This window comes from Abramis brama (assembly GCF_963993115.1).
Source record: "Abramis brama genome assembly, chromosome: 12".
Taxonomy (NCBI): domain Eukaryota; kingdom Metazoa; phylum Chordata; class Actinopteri; order Cypriniformes; family Leuciscidae; genus Abramis; species Abramis brama.
This window is the reverse complement of record NC_139974.1, coordinates 17,945,560-17,969,780: the sequence shown is the minus strand read 5'-3', so window position 1 is coordinate 17,969,780 and position 24,221 is coordinate 17,945,560. Positions and strand designations below refer to the sequence as shown.

Here is a 24,221-nt window from a genome sequence, read left to right as displayed (position 1 = left end):
TTGTGTGTCAGACAGGCAACTTACAGTGCATTAAGGCTATACATATCAGCGTGTTCTCTGGGAATTGTCCACGTTTATATAGCACATTAAATATAGTTAACATTTACTACTAAAATAACAAAGATTAATATCATTGTTACCTAATGCCTTAACTACCGGTAATGCTGTTTACAAATACAATCATATTATTATAAGTGGGTAAAAGCCAAGTTCACAAATATCAGGGTGCAGGACCCACCCTTTCTATAATTATATCAAACAAGTTACAATAAAAGTCAATAAACCAGGTATTATTTTGAATATTTTAATTAAACACATTTCTCAACGTAACGTTAGCCTTTAATAAAACTGCAGCGGATCTAATCTATTAAACAGTGGCAAAGTAAACAAGCTTTTAGATATTTTAAGAGAAAGACAAAAGGTATTTTAGCTGTTGATTTGGTTATGAAAAACGCTTATTCTTGCTACTGCTAGCCTTTTTAACTCCATCTGGCACGAACCGAGTCTCCTCTGGGTAACATCGGACGGAAAATGGTCAAATGAGATTTCATTCGATGACTTGTGGTTGCATCTCAGGACAAAACAAAAATAACGTTATGTATATTAACTGAAAGGTAAACTTCTAAGACCGTGAAGTTGAAACGCGGGCTCGTGAGAGATTTCATGTTTGTCATGATGACGTCTAAAGTCCCCGCCAAAGGATGTAGTCCCTTTTAGCAACTTGTTAGCAACCACCGTTTTTAAGACACAATAAAGTTTAAAAAAATCACAAGCAGGTTATAACTGGTGTGTTTTATGTCATAGATCAAAACGTGAAAATATTTAGAGGCTTTGTTAACCACAGACCTTATTTCAGGCGATTTAGCAAAAACCCATTCAAAAAACCCATAGACTTTAGGGCGAGGGAACCGGTAGTGCTAAAATGCTAACTCACTTCCGCGTTTTGGCCTACAAAGTGACGTCATAACTTCGGCACTCTATATGGCATATTTTCTCTAACTAAATCTCGATCTGCCGATCAATAGTGTAGAGACCCCATGGTGGTTTATAATATTAACGATTAACTAACATTACCCTACTGACGTTTAGCCTATAGAAAATTTTAGCCAAATTCAAACTAAATTTAAGTTGACAATATGTGCATAATTTCTTTTGATTCCTTTGTCTAAAACAAGTAAAAGTCAACCACAATAATAAAACATAAGAAAATATACTTACACAACAGTAGATTACCAATTCAACACAACAAGGCGATCTCCTCTGGCCTACTCTCCTCGTGATTGTTGAAATATGAAAACGCGATAACGTTATTTCGCGAGATAATCTATTCTATCGCGGGATGTGGCAATATCGCGAGATTCGTTACTACTATTGGCAGCATAGTTTTGGCAATCGACGCCTATCTGTTTTACATGTACAGACCCTTTCCAAAAAATTTGAATATCATGGAAAAGTTTATTTATTTCCATAATTCCATTCAAAACGTTAAACTTCCATAGATTATAGATTCAGGGCCCACAACTTAAACGATTTCAAGTATTTAGTTGTTTATTTGTACATAATTTGGGCCACACTGCCAAAATAACCAAAACCTGGTTCAATGACCATGGTATCACTGTGTAATTACTGTGTGATTTCATGTAATATTCAAATTTTTTGAAATCCTGTTTTCGTGGGTTTTATGAGCTGGAAGCCCAAATTATGTACAAATAAACAACTAAATACTTGAAATCGTTTAAGTTCTGGGCCCTGAATCTATAATCTATGGAAGTTTAACGTTTTTAATGGAATTATGGAAATAAATAAACTTTTCCATGATATTCTAATTTCCTATTGTATTCTAAATGTCCTAAAAATAATATAATCGAATGATAATGTACAGAAAACAGGTTGAATGACTAAAATGCAGTGCCTTCACAATCAAATAACAACACCACTTTGTGAATATAATTTAAATAAAGATGTAAATACAAATAATTGTGTATTTTATAAAAATGTCCTGCTTTTAACAACATGAAAAATACTATAATATTTAGTAAACTATAGTAAAAATAGCTACTATAGTTTATAGTACTTATAACACGTTGTAAATCAATGCTACAGCATACTGTAGGCTAGTGTTAACTATAGTGAACTGATAAACTATTAAAAAAACTATACTTTAGTTTTTACTAAAGTAAACTTCCATATCCGCCCACTTTCCAAGATGGCAGCTTTTCCTTTGTCCTGTTTAGTGTTTGTTTGTTTTAACTAGTTTTAATTTGTTTTTTAATGGATTTTAACATCTTCTCAAACAATTTTTTGCCTTAAACAACGTTTGGTGCAACCCAATTGAAAAGTTGTGGTTTACCCCACAACTTATGAACAATTTTTAACAGGAGAACTATTCCATGTGCTGTGTTAAAACAGTTTGGCCCTTTAACTACAAACCATCTGCTGCTGAGCTAGGCGTTTGGCTGGATCTCTGTGTTCATCATTTTTGGTGTAAAGCTGTATCACTCTGACTTTACCAGTTACAGCCTGGGTCTACATTAATTACAGCTCGGCCTCCTGCTTCAGCCTGGCCTCCATTCCATCAGCTACCAGCTGCAGCCTGGGTCTTCACTAGCTATCAGCTATAATTAACACATGGTTACCGAGTCGATCGTTCCCTGCGATGCGTTTTCATGAAAATCGAATGTATAGAGTTTTATCTTTAAAAACAGATTAGCTCATAACACTAGTATATGGGGCACAGAGTAAGTAAAAGTAAATCGCTAGTTAATACCACTAACAAGGCTCAAAATAGCCTCACACTAACACAGTAGCATAATGAGGGTCCCTACATGCAAACCGAAGCATTGAGAACTTTGTAAGTGTACAGACAGTTTAATAAGAAGATACTTTATAAAGACAGTACATTACGCGTTTACAGGCATTCGTCATCTTGGAAAACAGTCTCGACTAGTCGAGTCACGAACGCCGTGCTACGTTAGATTTCACTATGCGTAATTCCTATCGAACAGCTCACTTAGCACGGCGTTCGTGACTCGATTAGTCGAGACTGTTTTCCAAGATGACGAATGCCTGTAAACGCGTAATGTACTGTCTTTATAAAGTATCTTCTTATGCATACCGGTTTGGAGCGATTTTAAGGACATGGGGTGGAGAGTGACGTCACAGCTCCCGAATTAAATTTGTTATATCTGCGAAAGGAAAACAGATACAGTGTTTGTTTTAATGGCACAAACCAGCACAAACCGAGCACAAACGAATGACACCGGTTTGGAGCGATTTGAAGGACATGGGGTGGAGAGTGACGTCACACAACCCAAAAAAATAATGTTCAATATCTCAAACACCAAACCAGCACAAACGTTCGTTTTTGCGGCACAAATCAGCACAAACGCAGCACAAACGAATGGCATAGTTTTGGAAATTATTTCGTTTTATGGGGTGCCAACTTCACTGAGGTAGCGCAAACCCATCCCAATACACAGAATGGCTCCAACAATATTGATATACACAGAACAAAATTATAAACGCAACACTTTTGTTTTTGCCCCCATTTTTCATGAGCTGAACTCAAAGCTCTAAGACTTTTTCTATGTACACAAAAGGCCTATTTCTCTCAAATATTGTTCATAAATCTGTCTAAATCTGTGTTAGTGAGCACTTACACAGTGTTGTATACGACAGCATGCTCCAGGTCCTGCCAATATCCAGCAACTTCGCACAGCCATTGAAGAGGATGACCAACATTCCACAGGCCACAATCAACAATTTTTTTTTTTTTTTTTTTTTTTTACAAACCACAATCAACAACAATCAATGCAGTGTTAACAGAACTGGGCTAATATGGTCATAATTCCTGGTTCTGGTAAGAACTCAAGCTGCTGAGTTTTGGACCAGCTGTAATTTGTTTATTAAGCGTTCAGGGCAACCACCCATAAGAGCATTACAATAATCTAGCCTTGATGTCATGAACGCATGGACTAATTGTTCCGCATTTGTCAATGAGAGCATATGACGTAATTTAGATATATGTTTAAGATAAAACAAATCCGGTTTTACAGATACTAGACACATGACTTTCAAATGAAAGATTGGTATCAAAGAGACCCAGGTTCCTAACCGACGACGAAGACTTGACAGAGCAGCCATCAAGTGTTAGACAGTATTCTAGGTTATTACGTGAGGACATTTTTTTGTCCAATAATTAGAATCTGTTTTTTCAGAATTAAGTGGTAGGAAATTACTAGTCATCCAATTTTTTATATCAGTTATGCATTCCGTTAATTTAGTGAATTGGTAAGTTTCGTCAGGGCGTGAAGAAATATAGAGCCGAGTATCATCAGCATAACAGTGAAAACTAATTCCATGCTTCCTAATGATATCTCCCAAGGGTAGCATGTACCTCTGTAGGTTGAACAGCAACGGTCATAGTACTGATCCTTGTGGTACGCCATACTGAACTTGTGATCGATGAGACATCTCTTCATTTACTGCTACAAACTGATAACGTCAGATAAGTATGATTTAAACCATGCTAATGCAATTCCACTAATGCTAACCTAATTTCCGAGTCTATTTAAAAGAATGCTGTGGTCAATAGTGAAAGCTAATTCCATGTTTCCTAATGATATCTCCTAATGGTATCATGTACAGAGTGAACAGTAGTTTTGTGGTCAATAGTGTCAAATGCAGCACTAAGATCGAGTAACACTAATAGCGAGATACAACCACGATCGGATGATAAGAGCAAATCATTTGTAACTCTCATGAGAGCAGTCTCAGTACTATGGTACGGTCTAAATCATGACTGAAAAATCTCGCAGATATAATTTCTTTCTAAAAAGGAACATAGTTGTGTGGATACCGCTTTTTCTAGTATCTTTGACAGAAAAGGTAGATTCGAGATTGGCCTGTAATTGACTAATTATTGTACGATCAATTTGGGTTTTTTTAACAAGCGGTTTAATCATAGCCAGCTTAAAAGTTTTTGGTACGTATCCTAATGACAAAGATGAATTAAAGGTATACTTCACCTCTGGAAAGATGAATGTGTATTTAAAATGGGTCATTTATGTAGTAGAAATGTGAAATTATTTTTGAATTTGGAGCCTTCTAGACTGAGAAAAGCCAGAAAATGTATTTTTGGCTTATGTGGATAAAAGACAACAACTCCCAGAATGCACTTGCTTCGTTGCTCTACGAGGCCACTCCCAAGCCACGCCTACAGGTAAGAGTGCGCAGTTAAACAACAAGACTAGGCTACTAGTGAGTCTCCGTGACGAGTCTGCCCGGGATTTCGCCCAAAATGTCCGGGATTCGGCTTTTGCGTTCTACAGTCGCCATTCATTATGTTTACTGTGGCGAGCAGGACGAGGCTGAGGGCCGTGAGAGAACGGCGTGAGGCCGGTGGCGTGATTACTGATGAGCGACGGAGGAGCAGGAATTGTCTTAGCAATGTTAAAAAGCAATCAACCGATCACTTGTTTAGCGTTCATGTAAACTTTACATTCAGATTCACCAATCGGAATGAATTCAGTTAGATTGAAACAAAAGGTGTGCATGGAAACAATGAATGGTGACTGCAGAAAGCAAAAGCTGAATCCCGAACATTTTGGACGATCTCGATAGCCGGACATGTCCGGGAAAAAGAGGATGGTAACCCCTACTACTCAGCTTTCTCCTACTACTCAGCTTTCTCCACAGAACAAGAGCCTGCTAGCTTAGCTTCCAAAGAAAGACGGCTGACACTATGTGTACATTCTGTGAGTGAGATCCCACCCTCTATGGGCTGTAGTCTATAGCCTCTGGCCAAAAATATCCTCCGATGACGCAAAATGACGATTTTTGCGTCATCGGAGGATTTTTTCTAGACAAAAAATACATAAATCTCTCGTCTCAGGGGGACATGAGGGAGGAAAGCACGGTAATTGAAAAACACTACGGGTTTTCTACTGATACAAAGCTTGATGCTAAATCCTGAAGTATCCCTTTAATGATATTAAGAAGAGGATCTATGACCTCTGGAAGCATCTCTTTCAGTAGCTTAGTCGGTATAGGGTCTAACATACATGTTGTCGATTTAGATGATTTTAAAGGTCCCATGACATGCTACTTTTTGTAGGCTTTAATATAGTCCTTAGTGGTCCTTAGTACTGTATCTGAAATCTCTTTCCAAAAATTCAGCCTCGGTACAGAATTATAGCCACTACAAGCCAGTGCCAGAATGAGCTTCCTTCAGACGGGCCGTTTCGGTGTCTGTAGCTTTAAATGTTAATGAGGAGGAGAAAGGCGGCGCAAGGTGGAGGGTGGGTGTGGCCTTGACCATCTTGCGCAACGGTACCATGCATGTTTGTTTATGTTGGATATATTGCAATGGCACGAAGACACGCAGTCATTCAAGCATTTCAGTTTGACCCAGAATCTGATCCAGATGTAGAAGCAACGGATGAAGAAGTTGCAACTCAGCGGCTCCAGTGGGACGTTTCCGAATGGTTAGTTTAAAATATTATGTCTGGATACGGTACTTTATTCGGATGGTTTACAGTTATTATCATGTAGCTAACGCGAACCTACTGTTGCCTTTTCATGAGAGATCTGTAACATCTGTAATTTATCTTATTACAATTACATCAAGCTCTGCGATCTTGAAATGCGGATATCGCGCGCGCCATATAACCAACAGGAAAACGGTTATCCAAATAACAAAGAAATGTACAACACTCGCGTTACAGTATGCGTAACTTGATGCTGTCTACCTTTACATTAGCGCAAGTAACTGCATAGCTGCATAGCAAATGTGACAGCCACATTCTACGTGTAAGAAGAAGGTAACCATAAACAGTAAAGCAACACACTTATATTATCATTTGTTGACTTACTTGTCCGACGTTCAGCAAGCCCAGCTCTGTATTGACCATTAGATGTTCATTTGTACATCCAATTATTGAGCAATTATGCTTCGCTCGCTCAAAAGCCATGATATCTCTCGTGGACAAACTAAAATCGCGCACGCCTAGCTCATTTTCTCATGGGCGAGAAATATTCTCTGGGCGGGCAAAGCAGAGAAAGGGGAGGTAACATTTCTCCTTATAACGTCATAAGGAGGAGATTCAAGATCAGCCCGGTTGAGCTTCCATTTTCTCAAAGGCAGAGAAAGATAGCAAAAGCTCAATTTACACCGATTAAAATTTCTAGAAACTTGGGGACCATATACAGGCTAGGGGAACTCATATTAATGTTAAAAAACCTCAGAAAGTGGAAATTTCATGTCATGGGACCTTTAACGTTCCTCCTCTTCTATAGCAATGAATGAATCGAATTTTTCCATAAGGAGACTACAATGCACTCCCTGATGCGATACTGTAGTAGATGGTTGCATAGTTATAATTTTCTCCCTGATATTATCAATCTTATAAGTGAAGAAGTTCATAAAGTCATTACTGCTGTGCTGCTTGGAAACTTCTGGGCTTGAAGCTTTATTTTCCGTTAGTTTAGCCACTACTACTAGCCATTTACTTTCAAATAAATACCTAGGGTTTTGTTTATTTTCTTCTAATAGGGTTGAAAAATAAGCAGATCTAGCTGCTTTTAAGGCCTCTCTGTATGCAATCGAGCTCTCCTTCCATGAAATGCGAAATACCTCTAGGTTTGTTTTCTTCCAGTTGCGCTCCATTTTTCTTGCTGCTCTCTTAAGGGCCTGAGTGTGCTCATTGTACCACGGCATAGAGACAGAGCGTATTTAGGCCACGCCCACACCGGGGAGGAAAACAATCCAACCGTCTCCATTGACTTTGCATTGCGAGAGGCTGCCTCCTTGTCATTTATGACTTATAACAAAAAACAAAACCATTGCTGCGTTCGAAACCGCATACTTCCCTACCATTTAGTATGGGAAAAAGAGTAGGTAAGTATGTACGAATCTAAAAGAGTAGGCGAATTTCCTGGGTGACGTACTAATTATCGCGAGATTCGGACTTAAGTGCGTTCGAATATGCCTACTTTCCTACTATATAGTAGGCGAAAACAGTATGTGAAGGAAGCAGTACGTTCGAAACATCAGTATTCATAAAAGAGTAGGCGAGAAGTTCCCGGATGGCTTACTGCTTCAGGCCAGATTTTTGAGTGCTCAACCGATGAATACTCTTCTATCCCAGGAGGCCACGCGAGAGGATACGTCATTATCAAACATCGCAGAGATCAGCGACGCGGGTGCTTTCAAATGTGAGTAAACACGGTTCCTTTTGTTAAAAATTGCATGTGTTGAACTACTGTAGAGTAAACTGTTGAATTGTTGAAGGTGTAAAGACGTTACACAGTAAAGTATAGTTGTGATTTTGCTGTAAAAACACGTTTTATTATGTATAACGTTAGCTAACGGGAGCTCCAGTAAGGACACGTAAGTTACGTCTCTAAAGTGGATTAAACCATAAACCATACACCTTAAAGACGCTTATTTTAAATGTCTATTTACATCTGACAGGAAAATCTTGAAATATCACAACATTAAATAGACATCTGAGTGATGAATGTGTGCTATTATGTAGAACAAATCTATAAAGTAATTAAACATAAGGTATCTTTTTTTATTTGTCCATTAGTAGTTGATAAATTGAGGAACATTTATGTTGGATAAAAAGTTAAAACAACCTCAACATGTAAATGTAGTTTTGAGCTCATAAATCACAGAGGTTATGTGAATCTTGTCTGGATGTTACAGGGACAGATGAACAGATGTGTGTTTATCCGGTGGAGAGTGGCTCATGAAGCTGAATGCTGCCATCAAAGGCTTTAAGTGAGTATACTACAGAAATGAATAACAACAACTATTTAAATATTAAGTTGTAGTTTATTTTAATTATTGTAATTTCAAACAGAGCTATTACAGCACCTTTCTGATTCTTGATTTCTGTGCATTTGTTGCAGATTTTTTGAGATGGAGCAGGACCTACAAGGAAAGATGATGGCGGCATTTGTGAAAAAAAGCGTTTTTTTCCTTCTAAATAATACTAAAATCAAATGACATTGTGCGGTTGAAATTACTGCTTTTACTGCTTTTTTACTGTGTTATGTTTGTGCATTTTTGTAGGATCTGAAATGTCAGCAGGCTGGTGTGAGCACTGAGGATGAGGAGCCCAGAGCTGAATCCTGGAGATGGTGCCATGGATGAGTCCCTCCATCACTCCACCTGCCCTTACGAGTCCCTCCATCACTCCACATGCCCTTACGAGTCCCTCCATTACCCCAACTGCCTTTATTGCCTCAGATTGTGAAGCACAACAAATCACGCAACAACCTCCGGCACGAAGTAACGGCTCACCTCGGGCGGTCAGCTGATTCATCAGAATAAAGCCGCAGAATGGGAACCGCTGTGTTGAGATGGCAGAAGGATGTGGGGTTCAGCGCCTGTAGCCTACATACATGATTGTAGTTTGAATAAAGCTTTTTCATGTGTTGACTTGTATATGCATTTGTTTATTGTGTGATGGTGACTTTCATTCATTCTTTTACTAATTTATTAATATTTCTCGTTGTCAGTAAATAAAATATAATTATTTAATTGTTTTATTTAATTGTTTGAAAGAAAATGTAGATATGTTCACTATATACACATCTAGAGTGTATTCAATCATGCATAGCTATGTCATATGACACATTACATTTTGTTTGTTTCAGGCTGTTTCTCAATACTAGTTTTACTTGATCTAAGTGCTGCGTTCGATACTATAGATCATACAATACTCTTAGATCGACTACAAAATTATACTGGTGTTCAAGGACAAGCATTAAGCTGGTTTAGATCATACTTATCAGACCGCTACCATTTTGTCTATTTAAATGGAGAAAAATCGATCATAATTCCAGTAAACTATGGAGTGCCGCAGGGATCTGTGTTGGGCCCTCTATTATTCTCAATATATATGATGCCACTTGGAAATATTATAAGGAAACATGGAATTAGTTTCCATTGTTATGCTGATGACACTCAAATATATATTTCATCACTGCCGGATGAAAACGCTAAATTATCCAAATTGACAGAGTGTGTTAAAGATATAAAAGATTGGATGACGCGTAATTTTCTATTATTAAATCCAGACAAGACAGAGGTAATACTTATCAGTTCAAAAAACCGCCCACAGAACCTCTCACAATACAACTTTGACATCGTAGGATGTCCTGTTACTTTATCCTCTACAGTAAAAGACCTGGGTGTTATACTCGATTGTAACCTGTCTTTTGAAAATCATATTTCGTATGTTACAAAAACAGCCTTTTTCCACCTTAGAAACATTGCTAAGCTACGTAATATGCTATCAGTTTCTGATGCAGAAAAGTTAGTTCATGCATTCATGACCTCGAGACTAGATTACTGTAATGCTTTATTAGCCGGTTGTCCTGCATCCTCAATAAACAAGCTACAGTTAGTCCAAAATGCAGCCGCTAGAGTTCTTACTAGATCAAGAAAATATGATCATATAACACCGATTTTATCATCACTGCATTGGTTACCTATAAAGTTCCGTATTAATTACAAGGTATTGCTACTGACTTATAAAGCCCTAAACGGCTTAGCTCCAGTCTATTTAACGGATCTTCTATCACCCTATAATCCATCGCGCTCTTTAAGATCAATAAATTCAAGGCTTTTGGTCATACCTAGGATATCCAGATCCACCAAAGGAGGGAGAGCATTTTCACATTTGGCTCCAAAACTCTGGAATAGTCTTCCTGATGCTGTTCGTTGCTCGGACTCACTCTCCCAGTTTAAAACTAGATTAAAGACGCATCTTTTCAGCCAGGCATTCATATAATATTGTTAATCTCACAGTTTCAAACTACAATCCGGCCTAGTTCATAAATGCCAGAGGAGAACTGGCCCCCGACTGAGCCTGGGTTCTCCCAAGGTTTTTTTTTCTCCATTAGGTCACCTGATGGAGTTTTAGGACACCATTAGGCCGCTTGATGGAGTTTTTTCGGTTCCTTGCCACTGTTGCCTTTGGCTTGCTCAGTTGGGGATATTTTGGGGATATTTAATTTTATTCTATCAATCAATAAATTCCACTAGAAACAAACTTTGTTGTATTATTTTATTTTAATACTGTGAAGCTGCTTTGATACAATCTGTATTGTGAAAAGCGCTATACAAATATACTTGATTTGATTTTGATTTGATTTGTTTTATTGAATTATATCATTTTCAGTAAAAAGTAATATAATTAAGTATTGGTCAGCATTTATCGTTGTTATTATTGTATGTTTTGGGGTGGGATAGCAATGCAATTCATTCTGAGGTAATATTAATTTTTAATATTAATGATACTTAAATTTTGCGAGTACAAAATCAACAGTTTTCTCCAAAGGCGAATCTTCGCACAGCAGCCCTTTGTGCAGACATTACAAACGCTGAGGAAAACCATTCTAGGTAGGGCTGTTGAGTTACTGATGTTATGAGGTGTGTATCATGGCTTAAAGTATTCCGGCCGGGGGCCGGATTTCCGGCTTGAGGGCAAGTCCGGCCTCCGGCGCAGGCAAAATTTATTTATCAGGCTGCAAATTACAGTCGGAGGCACTTTCGGCGCGGACGCGTTTGGAAAAAACGAGCGTGTCGCTTCCATTATGAGCGTGCATACCGCGTGGCTACATTTGAAATAACGAACTTGAGCGCGCAAAAGACGCGATATGTGAACAGGCCCTAATCTGACTTCAATAACATACCGGTTCCCTTCAACCTACCACCTTGATTCAAGAGTCAGCGCGCACAGCTGTCACAGCCAATGGGAGCATGATATTAGGTTGTCTTAGCCAATTGCTAGAGAGGAGGCGGGTCTTGTGCAGGAAGTGAACCAGTTCGCAGTTAGCTTGTACACACGCTATGGAGAATGGAGTTTATCAAACCAGGAAAAAATACATCTGCTTTGGAGAAGAAAGTAAAAAACAAGTGGCGCTGGGCATGGCTTGAAGAAAGAGGACAAGACGGGAAGGCTTTAGGCACTTGGTGCAGTAAACTTACGGAGCCTGGAGCTTGTTTTTGCATAGTTTGCCACAAAAAGCTTCACTATGCCACTAGCGGTAAAAAAACACTTGTCCGTCATGATGGAGATAAGACGCACAGAGCTATCGTGCGCAGTCTACAGTATACGACCACGTTACCTGGAGCAGAAACTACGGCAACTCCTCTGACCTCTTTCACTGACCGTGTATGTGAGCAAAAGTTTAGACTGTGTGCATTTATATCTCAACACGACTTATCGTTCACAATTTCACAACCGCTTGTGGATCTATGTAAAAAGTTGGCCGAGGACAAAACTGCTTTGTCTAAACTGTCGCTGTCGAACCAGCAAGTAAGCTATTTAAATACACACGGCCTCGCTTTACAATTCAAAAAAGATATTTCGGACAAACTAAAAAAAACAATTTTTTCTCTGAACATTGATGAGTCGACAAACAACAATGTAGACCGAATATTAAATGTGTTGGTCAGATTTTTCGACGAGGAAAGTGGAACGATAACAACACAGCATTTGGCTAGCAAAATGGTAAATGTGGCAACAGCTCCTATTCTTATGGAAGAGCTAGGGGGTATTTTAGCTTCGTACAAACTTGAATGGAAGCAAGTAATAAGTATTCTTATGGACAACTGTGCTGTCATGCGTGGAAAGAAGGGGGGCGTGGAGGCCTATGCACGCAAAGAAAATCCCTGTCTACTGGACATATCAGGAGACACTGTTCATATGGTCTCAAACAGCGCTAAAGCCCTATTTAATTCATTTGGCACAGAAGTACAGGACTTTTATTCAGATATTTATTATGACATTGAAAAGTCTCCTAAGCAAAAAGAGATCTTTTCAGAATACCAAAGTCTCTTGCACAAACCCCAAAAGAGCTTGGTGCGACCCATCAGCAGCAGGTTTCTTCAGATGCTTGATGTATGCAACAGGGTGGATGAAGTCATGGATGCCTTGGTTGTCTATTACTACCATCTTTTACCACCAGATGAAGAACATAACTACAGGTAATATTATTTTGTACTTTATGTATAATTTAGGAAAATAATTCATTTATTACTTTGTTTATTGACTTTCTTACTAGGATTTGGCATTTTAATCAGGGATATGTGTTTTTGCTGCAGATGGTTGCTAGCTGAAGTACTGCAGAGAAATGCAGTGTCAGTTGAGGAAAGGGCAAGAATAACATTTCTGCAACAGCAACAAGCCAAAGCCTACCGAACACAGGCAAACAAAGACAGGAAGTCACGATTATTAGTGCTTTTTACAGACTATGAAAGATTGAGAGTAGTGATCGACATCTTCAGAGGTATTTTAATTAAGAAAGTGTATATGACTAAATGTAAATAAATGTAAGAATACTTGGAAGGCACTGAATGAGGATGATTATTCACTTGGAGAATTGTGTTTGTGCTTGTTACATTTTGAATATTTTATCCTGCATATAACCATATAATGAATTGGGATTCACTACACATGTCCATGAACATCAGTTTTGAGTCATTATATTTTTCTAGTGTAGAATATGTATGTTTATGAACTAATTCTTATTTTATAATGATGTTTAATTAAAATGTCCTCTTTTGTGTACAGGAGTTCTCCCAACGTTCCAAAGTTTCCTCAAAAAACTTCAATACGAGAAACCAATGGTGCACTTACTTCACGCAGAGATGGTGGCTTTGGTCAGAGAGCTGCTCAGTAAGTTCATAAAGCCTGAGTCCATTGGCCTAAGTGCAAAAGACATCCTAAAGGTCGATGTTCATTGCAGAGACTTGCACTTGTCAGACAAAAGGCTCTCTGTTGGACAATTCTGCTTCTCTAAACTGAACAAAGCACAATTGGAGAAAAAGCTATGGGTTTCAAGTATCTATTCTAGTCTGAGAGAAGGATACATCAGAGCAGCAGCATTTCTGCTAAAAAACCTTCCACTGAATAATAAAATAATCACATCCCTGTCAGCACTCAATCCAGCTTTATTGCAGGAGGACTCAGTTTGCACTGCATTTCTTACATTAGGCAGGGCTTTGCCAAATGTTGTGGCACCAGAAGACCTCGGGAAACTCAATGAGGAAGTACGGGCCTATCAAATTGATGGTGAGCTGGTTGCCTGTGCTCATCTATATAAAGATGAGGAAATGAGTGTAGATGTTGGTTGGTGGAGCCCCATTGTGGCTATGAAAAATGATGAGGGAGATGAGAGATATCCGGTCCTTAACATGCTGGTAAAAGCTTTACTTAGCTTATTTACAGGACCTCTGGTTGAGGGATCTTTCAATGAAATGGATGACATTTTTGAGGTGGATAGATGTTGCATGAATATTGAAACGTATGAGGGCCTGGCAATAGTCAAATCCAGTTTAAAAGCAAGACGGATGACTGCTGCAAACATGACAATAGATCAACCGATGAGGAGAACATGTCTGTTGGCATATCAAACTTATCAGACACACCTGGATAGGAAGAAGGAAAGGAAACGTGCAGAGGCAATGAAAAAACTGAGTGAAGCAGTCAGAGCCAGCTCTTCTGCACCCAGAGCCAGCTCCTCTGCACCCAAAGCCAGCTCTTCTGCACCCAAAGCCAGCTCTTCTGCACTCAAAGCCAGCTCTTCTGCACCCAAAGCCAGCTCCTCTGCACCCAAAGTCAGCTCTTCTGCACTCAAAGCCAGCTCTTCTGCACCCAAAGCCAGCTCCTCTGCACCCAAAACCAGCTCTTCTGCACCCAAAGCCAGCTCTTCTGCACCCAAAGCCAGCTCTTCTGCACCCAAAACCAAAGCCAGCTCTTCTGCACCCAAAGCCAAAGCCAGCTCTTTTGCACCCAAAACCAGCTCTTCACTGCAAATGATGAAATTTAAGGTAATAAACGCTTGAATTAAGTTTTTTTTTTTTATCTTGAATTGAATACATTTTGACTGTCTTAAAACAAGATTAGCCAATGGGACAAACCTTTTAGTCTCATTTCAAGTGCAGATGCAATGTATTTCTCAATCCAAAGGACAATTTTGCTTGTCCCATTAGCAAATCTTGTTTTAAGACAGTCAAAATACTCAAATCAAGATAAATGTAGCCTAATTCAAGCAATTTTTGACTTAGGTTTTGTCACTTTTTGCAGATTTCTGCAGCCAAAGCCAGCTCCTCTGCAGCCAAAGCCACCTCTTCACTGCAAATTATGAAATATAAGGTAATACATGCTTGAATTAAGTGTTTTTATATCTTGAATTAAGTATTTTGACATTTGCCAATGGGACTCACAGTTTAGTCTTATTTCAAGTGCAGTTGCAATGTATTTCTCATTCCGAAGGACATTTTTTGCTTGTCCCATTAGCAACCCCATTTTGTCTAATTCAAGCAATTTTATTTCAAGACTTATTTTTTGTCACTTTTTGCAGTGTTCTGCAGCCAAAGCCAGCTCCTCTGAGTCCAAAGCCAGCTCCTCTCCACACAAAGCCAGCTCCTCTGAGTCCAAAGCCAGCTCCTCTCCACACAAAGCCAGCTCCTCTGAGTCCAAAGCCAGCTCCTCTGAGTCCAAAGCCAGCTCCTCTGAGTCCAAAGCCAGCTCCTCTGAGTCCAAAGCCAGCTCCTCTGAGTCCAAAGCCAGCTCCTCTGAGTCCAAAGCCAGCTCCTCTGAGTCCAAAGCCAACTCCTCTCCACACAAAGCCAGCTCCTCTAGAGCCAAAGCAGCCATCGCTTAAAAGACTTCATTTATAGCCCAGAAACACCAAAAAAACAGAAGAAAAATTAGATTTAGAATGATAGATAGCCTTTTGAGTTGCACTAAGATTGTAATACAGTACAGTATTACGCTACAGTAGTTTTCTAACATCTATGCATTTATTGGTTTGATGCACTTGTGTTTTTTATGTTCTCTAACTAATACAAATGTCTATTTAAGTTGGCAAAGTTTTCTGTTTTGGTAAGAATGTTTGCACATTTCAGAGTGAGCGATGTTGGGTGCACTTTATGCTGTTTGCATATTACAAAGAAATCAATGGTGAATGCACTTTGTCATTAACATATTTCAAAGCTAGCAATTCAATAAATGTTGGCACAAACATTCATGTTATGTTATTTTCTTGACACAGTAAGCCTAGTACTGCAAAAGTTTCAATTATTTTGGCACAATAGTTGTTAATGCGTTGAAAATATGACTGTGCTGTTGCTCTTAGAATTGGTTAATAGAAAAAACGGGCTTGGTAAAAGTCCTGGTTGAGCCACAGAAAGTTCAGGCTCAGGATTTTTTTTCACTTTAAAGGTGCCATAGAATGGATTATTTTATTATTTTATAATGTTTCCTGGGGTGCCCTTATAATGTTAGTATGCTTTTTAGATCAAAATTTGTTATAATTTAGAAATAAAAGGCATATTTCCTAGCCTGATTTCATCCATTGATTTGAACACTCTGTTTGAAGGGGCGTGTCTGCTGTGAGACTTCAGTGTTGTTGCCCACTGCTGTGATTGGCTGACATGCTTGCATATGAAATATCTGGCATTACATGTAGAGCTATCTGGAAAACTTTTACTATTACAGCTTTTATATGTTTTTACTATTACAGCTATCGGGATTAACGAATCATGAGAAGTTTTTTTTAAAGTATTTAGATCTATTCCCATCACATAAAAGGTTTCAGTGATGAGCACTGAGCAGATGACAGCCTGTTGATCGCGTGAATGAAGATCTTATCACTGCAACGCGATATACTGATGCATAAACAGTGTTGAACGACTTTGAAAGAAAGATTATCTGTCTGAATTTGAACAATTACACATCAGAAATTCACATAACCCACTGGTTCTCCAGAGGCTCGGATGAAGGAGCAAAAAAATATTTTTGTGTTCATTTGTACAACCAAACACTGAGCAACTGCCATGCTTCGTTCGCTCGTTTGCAAGCCATGATGTCTCTCGAGGAAAAAACAATATCGCGCTGGATCTAGATAACACAATGTAAATTATCGTTAATAAAATCCCTACTTGCCGCTTGCGGGAATATAACGTTAGTTGAAATTGCCCCCTTCGTCCGTTTGAGACGCCGAGAGAAGCCTGGCTGCTTGATATTGTTGTAACAGTCCGTGGTGAAATGGGCAGAGCAACTAAACAACTTCGAATTAAACTGTAGCGGTATCCGATTATAGATAGATAGATTATAGATAGATCTGCCATTTTCCCTATGATCCTCCTCCTGCTTGTTTCTTCACCTGCAGAACTTCTGATGATTCGGCTGTGCAGTTTCGCCTGGCACTGAGCATGGGCTGGCATATGCAAATTTTTAGAGGCGTACATATTAATGATCCCATCGGTTTCGTCACAGTTGGTGTTATGTGGAGATTCGCCCGTTTTTCAGGGGTGTTTTTCAAAAACGAGATTTAAATAAGAAAGAGAAAACTATGGTGTTTGAGACTCACTGTATGTCATGTCCATGTACTGAACTCTTGTTATTTAACTATGCCAAGATAAATTCAATTTCACATTCTATGGCACCTTTAAGCCCTGGTGTATATATATATTTATTATGGGTTTGCATACATAATATGAGATTTTTTACACAGAAAAAAGAACCTACAATTACATTACGTAATAAAAATAAATAATATCGTTAAGGATAAAACGGTGGGTCACATTAGTAGGGTTAAAGAACTTAAATCAACCCTAAATGTATTCACAAAATAAATGGGCAGCAGTTTCTTCTAAAAGACCACAAAATGAGCAAGTTTAATCAATATCAAGATATTTACAGATAGATGAATTAAACGTGTCGTTCAAATCTTTTAAGTTGTTGCGCGTGTGATAACGCGTCGTAGGTTACATGATAACGTCAACATGGTAGATGTCCGGTTCGCATTCATACTCAACGAGATCTGGCTATAAAGAGTAGTACCTACTCTTTTAGCACTCGTTAAGTAAGTACTTATTTAAATTAAGTACCTACTCATTGAGTATGCGGTTTCGAACGCAGCCCCTGTCTAAAAGCTGCTATGTGACAAGGTGTACAGCAAACAAGCTAAATAACCCAGAAATACATTTTTATAAGCTGTCGACCCCAAAAAACGGTTGTTTCAGGACATAAAAGTGGATCAATTGAGACAGAGCGCAACTAGTTCTCGAACTACTCTGAGAACTACTAAAGGGACATTTTATTGGAATGATGTATTCTTTGTATACTCTTTTTCCAAGATTCTCTAGTGTAGACGAAAATGTCAATTTATAAATTATTTATGGACAAAAAATAGAGCCAGATATATAGGGAAGTTGGGGTGCAGTTGATATCGATAACTAAAATAAGTTAGCAAGCTAGTGTTAGTTATGCGTTAGCAAGCAACTGTAGCTTGGCACTTGCAAACCTAACAATTACTGTAACTAAGGCACTTAGTAATAATTAATGAAAATATTAATATGGGTAATTATATACCCTATTATATTATTAACGTATATAATAATATATATGTTATTCTTAGTAACGTAACCCTATACTGTAGCTAAGGCACTTGCAAACATAGCCGTTACTGCATAGCTTTCTGCTTTATCCACATGCTAAAAGTTGCATACTGTCAAAATGCGTGCAGCTTAGCTTACATAAATATAATATATAAAACTGACATTTGGATATTTGACTTACCAGTGACAAAATGTTTACTGCACACGTAGACATACTGAGTATCAGGATCCCACAATTTACCCATTCTTCCTGCTGATGCTTCACGTCTTATTGCCTGTATACACTTTTGTCTTCTTAAAGGCTGGCATTTACGGTTCGGAAGCTTATAAAAATGTATTTCTGGGTTTTTTAGCTTGTTTGCTGTACACCTTGTCACACAGCAGCTTTTAGGTATTTTTCTGTCTTTTGTTATAAGTCATAAATGACAAGGAGGCAGCCTCTCGCAATGCAAAGTCAATGGAGACGGTTGGATTGTTTTCCACCCCCGGTGGGCGTGGTCTTCAGATTATGACGCGTTGCGCTCTGTCTCTATTGGACTATTTTCTTTAATCTTCTTTAAGCGCAACGGAGCAACTGTGTCTAAAGTGCTAGAAAAGAGAGAGTTCAAAGTTTCTGTCGCAATATCGAGTTCTTCTAAGCTATCTGGGATGCTGAGATGATAAAACTGATCAGGAAGACTATTAATAAAGCAATCTTTAGTGGCAGAAGTGATAGGTCTAACATATTTGTAAAACAGAGTCGGCTTTGCAGCCTTGGCTAAATGAAGTTTACACAAGACTAGATAATGATCTGAGATGTCATTGCTCTGCTGCAGAATTTCAACAGCATCAACATTGATTCCGTGTGATAATATTAGATCTAGAGTATAATTACGACAATGAGTAGGTCCTGACACATGTTGTCTAACTCCAATAGAGTTAAGAATGTCTTTAAATGCCAATCCCAATGCATCTTTTTCGTTATCTATATGCATTTTAAAATCACCAACAATTAGGACTTTATTTGCAGCCAGTACTAACTCTGATAGAAAATCAGCAAATTCTTTGATAAAGTCTGTATGGTGCCCTGGTGTCCTGTATACAGTAGCCAGCACAAATCTCAAACGTGATTTATCATTTACACCAGGGTGGGAATTATGTAATTTTAGGGGCAAGGCCATTTGGCCTCCACCTTTTTTTTTTTTTTTAGGGGCACCAAGGCCATATGACAGGGCACAAAGGCCATCGTACAATTCGATGGTTTTCCCATTCAGATTGATACCATAACATCCTAATTTGGAATAAGACATGGATTATGACTTTTTTAATAAAAAAAAAACATTTTTTAATGAGAGAGAGAGAGCGCCATTACATCCAGAAGGTATACACCCTCACACAACAATAGAAACAACATAAATGCCAATAAAAGCATTCAGAAACAACACAAATGCCAATAAAAGCATTCAGAAACAACACAAATGCCAATAAATTAATAATTTCCTGCATTGTCGAACGCTCTTCTTCATGCGTTTCAAATATGGACTATAATGTTCAGTAGAGCGCCCTCAGGCTGCTGGTATGAATTGAAACAGCACATCAGTATACAGCGCTCATAATGATTACATCGACGCATTTGGCTATAAATTCAATAAAATATTATTCCTGTCAATAGAAATCTGATGTAAACTGAGAATATATCAATATTTCTCCAAATCTGCACACTTTTGAGCTAAAAGCCGTGAGGGACGTTGTTTTGTGAATCGCTTTCATGACGACAGCACAGGAGTTTTTTATGAATGGGAGCGTCTGACGCTCATAATTCATATTAAAGGTATCGACTCATTTTTGCATTTCATAACTCCTGACACAAATTAAGACATAACTGTCAATATAAATTTCTCAGAATACAATAGTGGTCAAATACTGAAACGTGAGTCTTATATCTTTTTAATGATGTAAGTTATAGTTTGTCAAGGTAATAACATTAAATCTTATAGTAACTTTGAACTATTAAAAAAAAAAACGCTTCAGTGCGCCGACGCCGTTACCTCTGGAACCTTGCATAGGGCCCTTTTCTGAAAAGGGCACTTATCTAAGTTACTAGCAAATAGATTTTGATATTTTTAGGTCAAACCGTTCTTGTCTGTCAGTCATATAATGCAGGTCTATGGTCACGGTCTCAAAGAGCAGCCATCCACAGAGTCCAAATTAAAACAATTCCCCATCGTAAGTACACATTGATGGCCTAAGACACGAAACGAGCGGTTTGTGTGAGAAAACGAACAGTATTTATATTTTTACCTCTTATAACACAGCGACGTCCAAGTGATCTGAGGGCGCCCGCGCTTCCTGCTGTGTGACGTGTGCGCAGACTGGTGCATAGATAGACATATAGATTTCGCCTTGGCTACGGCAGTTCATGAACGAATGCCGTAGCCAAGGCGAAATCTAGTGTATATATCTATGCACCAGTGTAGACAACAGAGTGTCGTTCTTCTGTTGGTGCTGACGTTACATGCTTTTTGCACTGCTGTTTTGATGCGTGAGATCATCGATGTGATTATGACACTGCACCTGCGCGAATCCACAAACTAATTGAAGTTCAGAGACTACTTGGGTGGAACTTGGACAGGGCCAGGGCACACAGGCCACTGTGGCCGTACGATGATTTTTTTTTCACGGGGCATGAAGGCCAAAGTGTAGGGCAACGGTGGCCATGGCCGCGTGGCCGCGGTATAATTCCCACCCTGATTTACACTATATATTGTTACATTAAGCACCAACACTTCAAAAGAATTATATTTGAAACTAGACTTCATTAGTAGGGATGTTAACCGATGACCGTTTGACCGATGGTTGACCGTATCAACGTTAACCGATCAAAGTTGTTGGTAGTCGGTTAAAGAAAAAAAAAAGTGATCTCTAAATTAGGCTATTATAGACAGTGGACTAAACGCTACTACAGTTAGCCATCTCATTCCAAGGTCTTTTTGTGTGAAGTGAAAAAATCCCTCACACTCAATTTTTCATAACTCGCCTGTTTGTACTTAATAAACCAATAAAAACATTTGGCGCGAGGTCACAGCGTTTGGGTTTTATTACTATAAATTACAGAAACACCTCCCGTTTTGCCTTTCAGACGAGGTTCATGTTCATAACCGTAATCTTGTGGGGTGGACTCATTTAAAGTAATGTAATCGTTTGGTTTTAGCCAGGTTTCTGTAAAACAGAGCACATCTATAGATTATAGTCTGTAATCATATCATTAACAATAAGTGCTTTTGGAGTAAGGGATTGAATATTCAGCAACCCAAGTTTTATCATTTGCTCATTTGTATTATATCTGTTTTTTTATTTGTTGAACATCAATACAATTTTTACCCTTAGATGGGTTTGGAAGTTTTTTGTATTTCCTAATTCGGGGAACAGACACATCACCAATGTGGCAAAGCAGTATCTAAAACCCTTGCACTCTTACAATTAACCTTGATTAAAGGAACACTATGTAGCTTTTCAACCTTCATAATATATTTCCAAGACCCTTGTGATGGTACATCGACTTACAATAGGTTGAATGACACGTCTGCCATAGCCTGACGGGGTCTGTATCGCTTTTACTGGCACTACGTAACTTCGGGGTTCGGGTAGTAACCCGAGCACAAAAAGAACTACAAAATTCGACTGCTTTACGGCATACGTCACTTCCCCCACCACTTCCTCAAATTTGGACGTGAGCGTTTATATACTGTCTATGGACGTGAGAGGCCAACCAGCGTTTGCTGTGTGCCACCTCCTCCTGCCTGTGTGCCACCCCTTCGCCACTTCGTCTACTCTTCTCTACAGTGTGAGGTCTTGCCTACCGGGAGAGGGCATTCTGTCACAATCATGTTTATTTGGACGATGACCTGTTTTGTCATCGTCTGCCTTCGTCACTCATTTGTTCTCATGGACACTAATTATGTTCAGCTGTTCACTCATTATCATCATCTTTCTCACCTTTATATATGTTTGGTTCTGTTTCAGTTCAGTGTTAGGTGTCTTCTGTCTTGGATGTGTTGAATGTTGCTCCGTTTGTGTTGGATTACCTGTTGGATTTATTAAATATTACCTATTTGCCTTCATCTTCATGTGTGTTTATACAATCACCACCGTGACAAGGTGAGGGTTTAGCAGATGTTCATTTGGCAATTTCAAATAAATTGTTTATACAGACCAGAAGTGTTTCTATAAAGCTCTATATAAATGCATGTGACTTGACTGTTCTAATAGCAAGCATGCAGTCACAAGATATATTTAAATCTGAGAAAGCCAATGGACAAATCTCACCTGGATCTCACCTATGTTACTGACCTCTTATTCCACTAACGCCAATGAAATGAGTCTGAAAGATTTTGTCCATGCAGTCAGGTGCTGACAGCCAGAAATAAGAACATGTAAAACAAAAAATCAGATGCTAAAGTATCTTATGTTATGTGCATCTAGATGAATGAGTTGGAGAGAGCAGTTTCGGCAGCACACACATATCTCCAGCGAAACCCTGGGGATCCCCTGCTATCTAGGAGTCTCAACTACTATAAAAGCCTGTTTGACATGGAGGAGTACCTCATAGACCATGAGGAGCAGCCCTATGAGGTATTTATTCTCTCCTGTTTTCCCTTTTTAACCTCACTTGTTAGAAGCAATTCCAAAATAACTAAATATGGTTTCATATCATTCTTCTCTCCTCTCAGGCTTTGTTCCTGAAGGCTGTGAAGCTGTATAATTCTGGGGATTTTAGCAGCAGTGCTCGAGACATGGAGCTGGCGGCTGCTGAGTACTTTAAAACATACAACATGTGTTTGCTGTCCTGTGAGGGGTCATATGATGTGCAGGAGTTCAAAGACTTTTATCCCACCTTAGCCGGTCAGTGATGTCATGAGGCATTGTCAGATTTGGTTCAAATAACTGTGAATATAAAAACCTATCCCAATGAAAATAGGCCTGGTACACAAGAAACTGACTTTGGTATACTTGAGAAGTACAGCAATGATCTGTCATAGGAAGTCTACTACAATCATTGGTTGTTGAGGACTTTTTTGTGTGTATCAGGATTAATGCAATATTCTCCCTCTCTCTTATTTTCCTTCCCCTAGATTTCTATTTTGAAGTAATGAAGTGTAAAGTAAAATGTGAGGAGAATTTGATACCAAATGTTGGTGGTTACTTTGTGGAGAAATTTGTTGCCACCATGTACCACTACATGCAGTTTGCTTATTACAAATGTAAGTAACACACACACAAGCACACACACAAGCACAAGCACACATACAAGCACAAGCATAAGCACAAGCACTGTTCAGTGTCTTAATGCATCTGCCAACAGTAGACAAAATAAATATTACGATCTGCCCATATTTAATATCAGTAAGCAGATTTCAGAAAATTAATATTATTAATAAAATTAATATAGGGGATATGCAAGTCTCTCAGTATTTCACATGGACACTTTCTAATACTTTGAAACATCTACAGGTATTGGCATGATACAAAAATGTGGAATAACTAACTTGCCTAGAACAGTGCATCATTCAAAACTGGTAGGGCATGATATAAGATAGGAGGTGATTTGAGAGCCATTACAGATGTTTTTGGTGTTACATTCTTAAGTCCAACATTCATTCATGTTCATTAAAAGTAGTGAGCACTATTTTCTCCCACCAGTGCTGAGGGAGCTCATTTGTGATGTTTGATTTTGAAAATGTTGCATATAAAATCTGTTGCTGAGACTGTATATGAAGCTCTTTGAATTTTCATGTAGTGTGGGAAATGATGATTA

The 24,221-nt window shown here is 38.7% G+C and overlaps 2 protein-coding genes across 2 annotated transcripts in view; both read left to right on the top strand.

Annotated features, from left to right (window-relative positions):
* The window catches only part of p3h4 (prolyl 3-hydroxylase family member 4 (inactive)), a gene marked incomplete at its 3' end in the record, with an annotated part of 67,536 nt that overhangs the window by 28,701 nt on the left and 14,614 nt on the right, over positions 1-24,221 (top strand). Inside the window, exons 2-4 of the mRNA XM_084131487.1 lie at positions 22,889-23,038; positions 23,137-23,308; positions 23,539-23,667. Coding sequence (XP_083987613.1) covers positions 22,889-23,038; positions 23,137-23,308; positions 23,539-23,667 — 451 coding nt within the window. The remainder of the gene's footprint in view (positions 1-22,888; positions 23,039-23,136; positions 23,309-23,538; positions 23,668-24,221) is intronic.
* On the top strand, positions 12,558-17,533 carry LOC311093860 (uncharacterized protein). The gene is made up of 4 exons (XM_084131483.1): positions 12,558-13,308; positions 13,593-14,851; positions 15,108-15,176; positions 15,385-17,533. The coding sequence occupies exons 1-4, from the start codon at positions 13,107-13,109 to the stop codon at positions 15,685-15,687; spliced, it is 1,833 nt and encodes a 610-aa protein (XP_083987609.1). The 5' UTR covers positions 12,558-13,106; the 3' UTR covers positions 15,688-17,533.

Bases quoted from the DNA above. Each gene is read 5' to 3' on its own strand.
- LOC311093860 (XM_084131483.1), top strand. From the start codon at position 13,107: ATGTGTTTTTGCTGCAGATGGTTGCTAGCTGAAGTACTGCAGAGAAAT. The intron at 14,852-15,107 runs GTAATAAACGCT...CACTTTTTGCAG, and splicing joins TGCAAATGATGAAATTTAAG to ATTTCTGCAGCCAAAGCCAG. The intron at 15,177-15,384 runs GTAATACATGCT...CACTTTTTGCAG, and splicing joins TGCAAATTATGAAATATAAG to TGTTCTGCAGCCAAAGCCAG.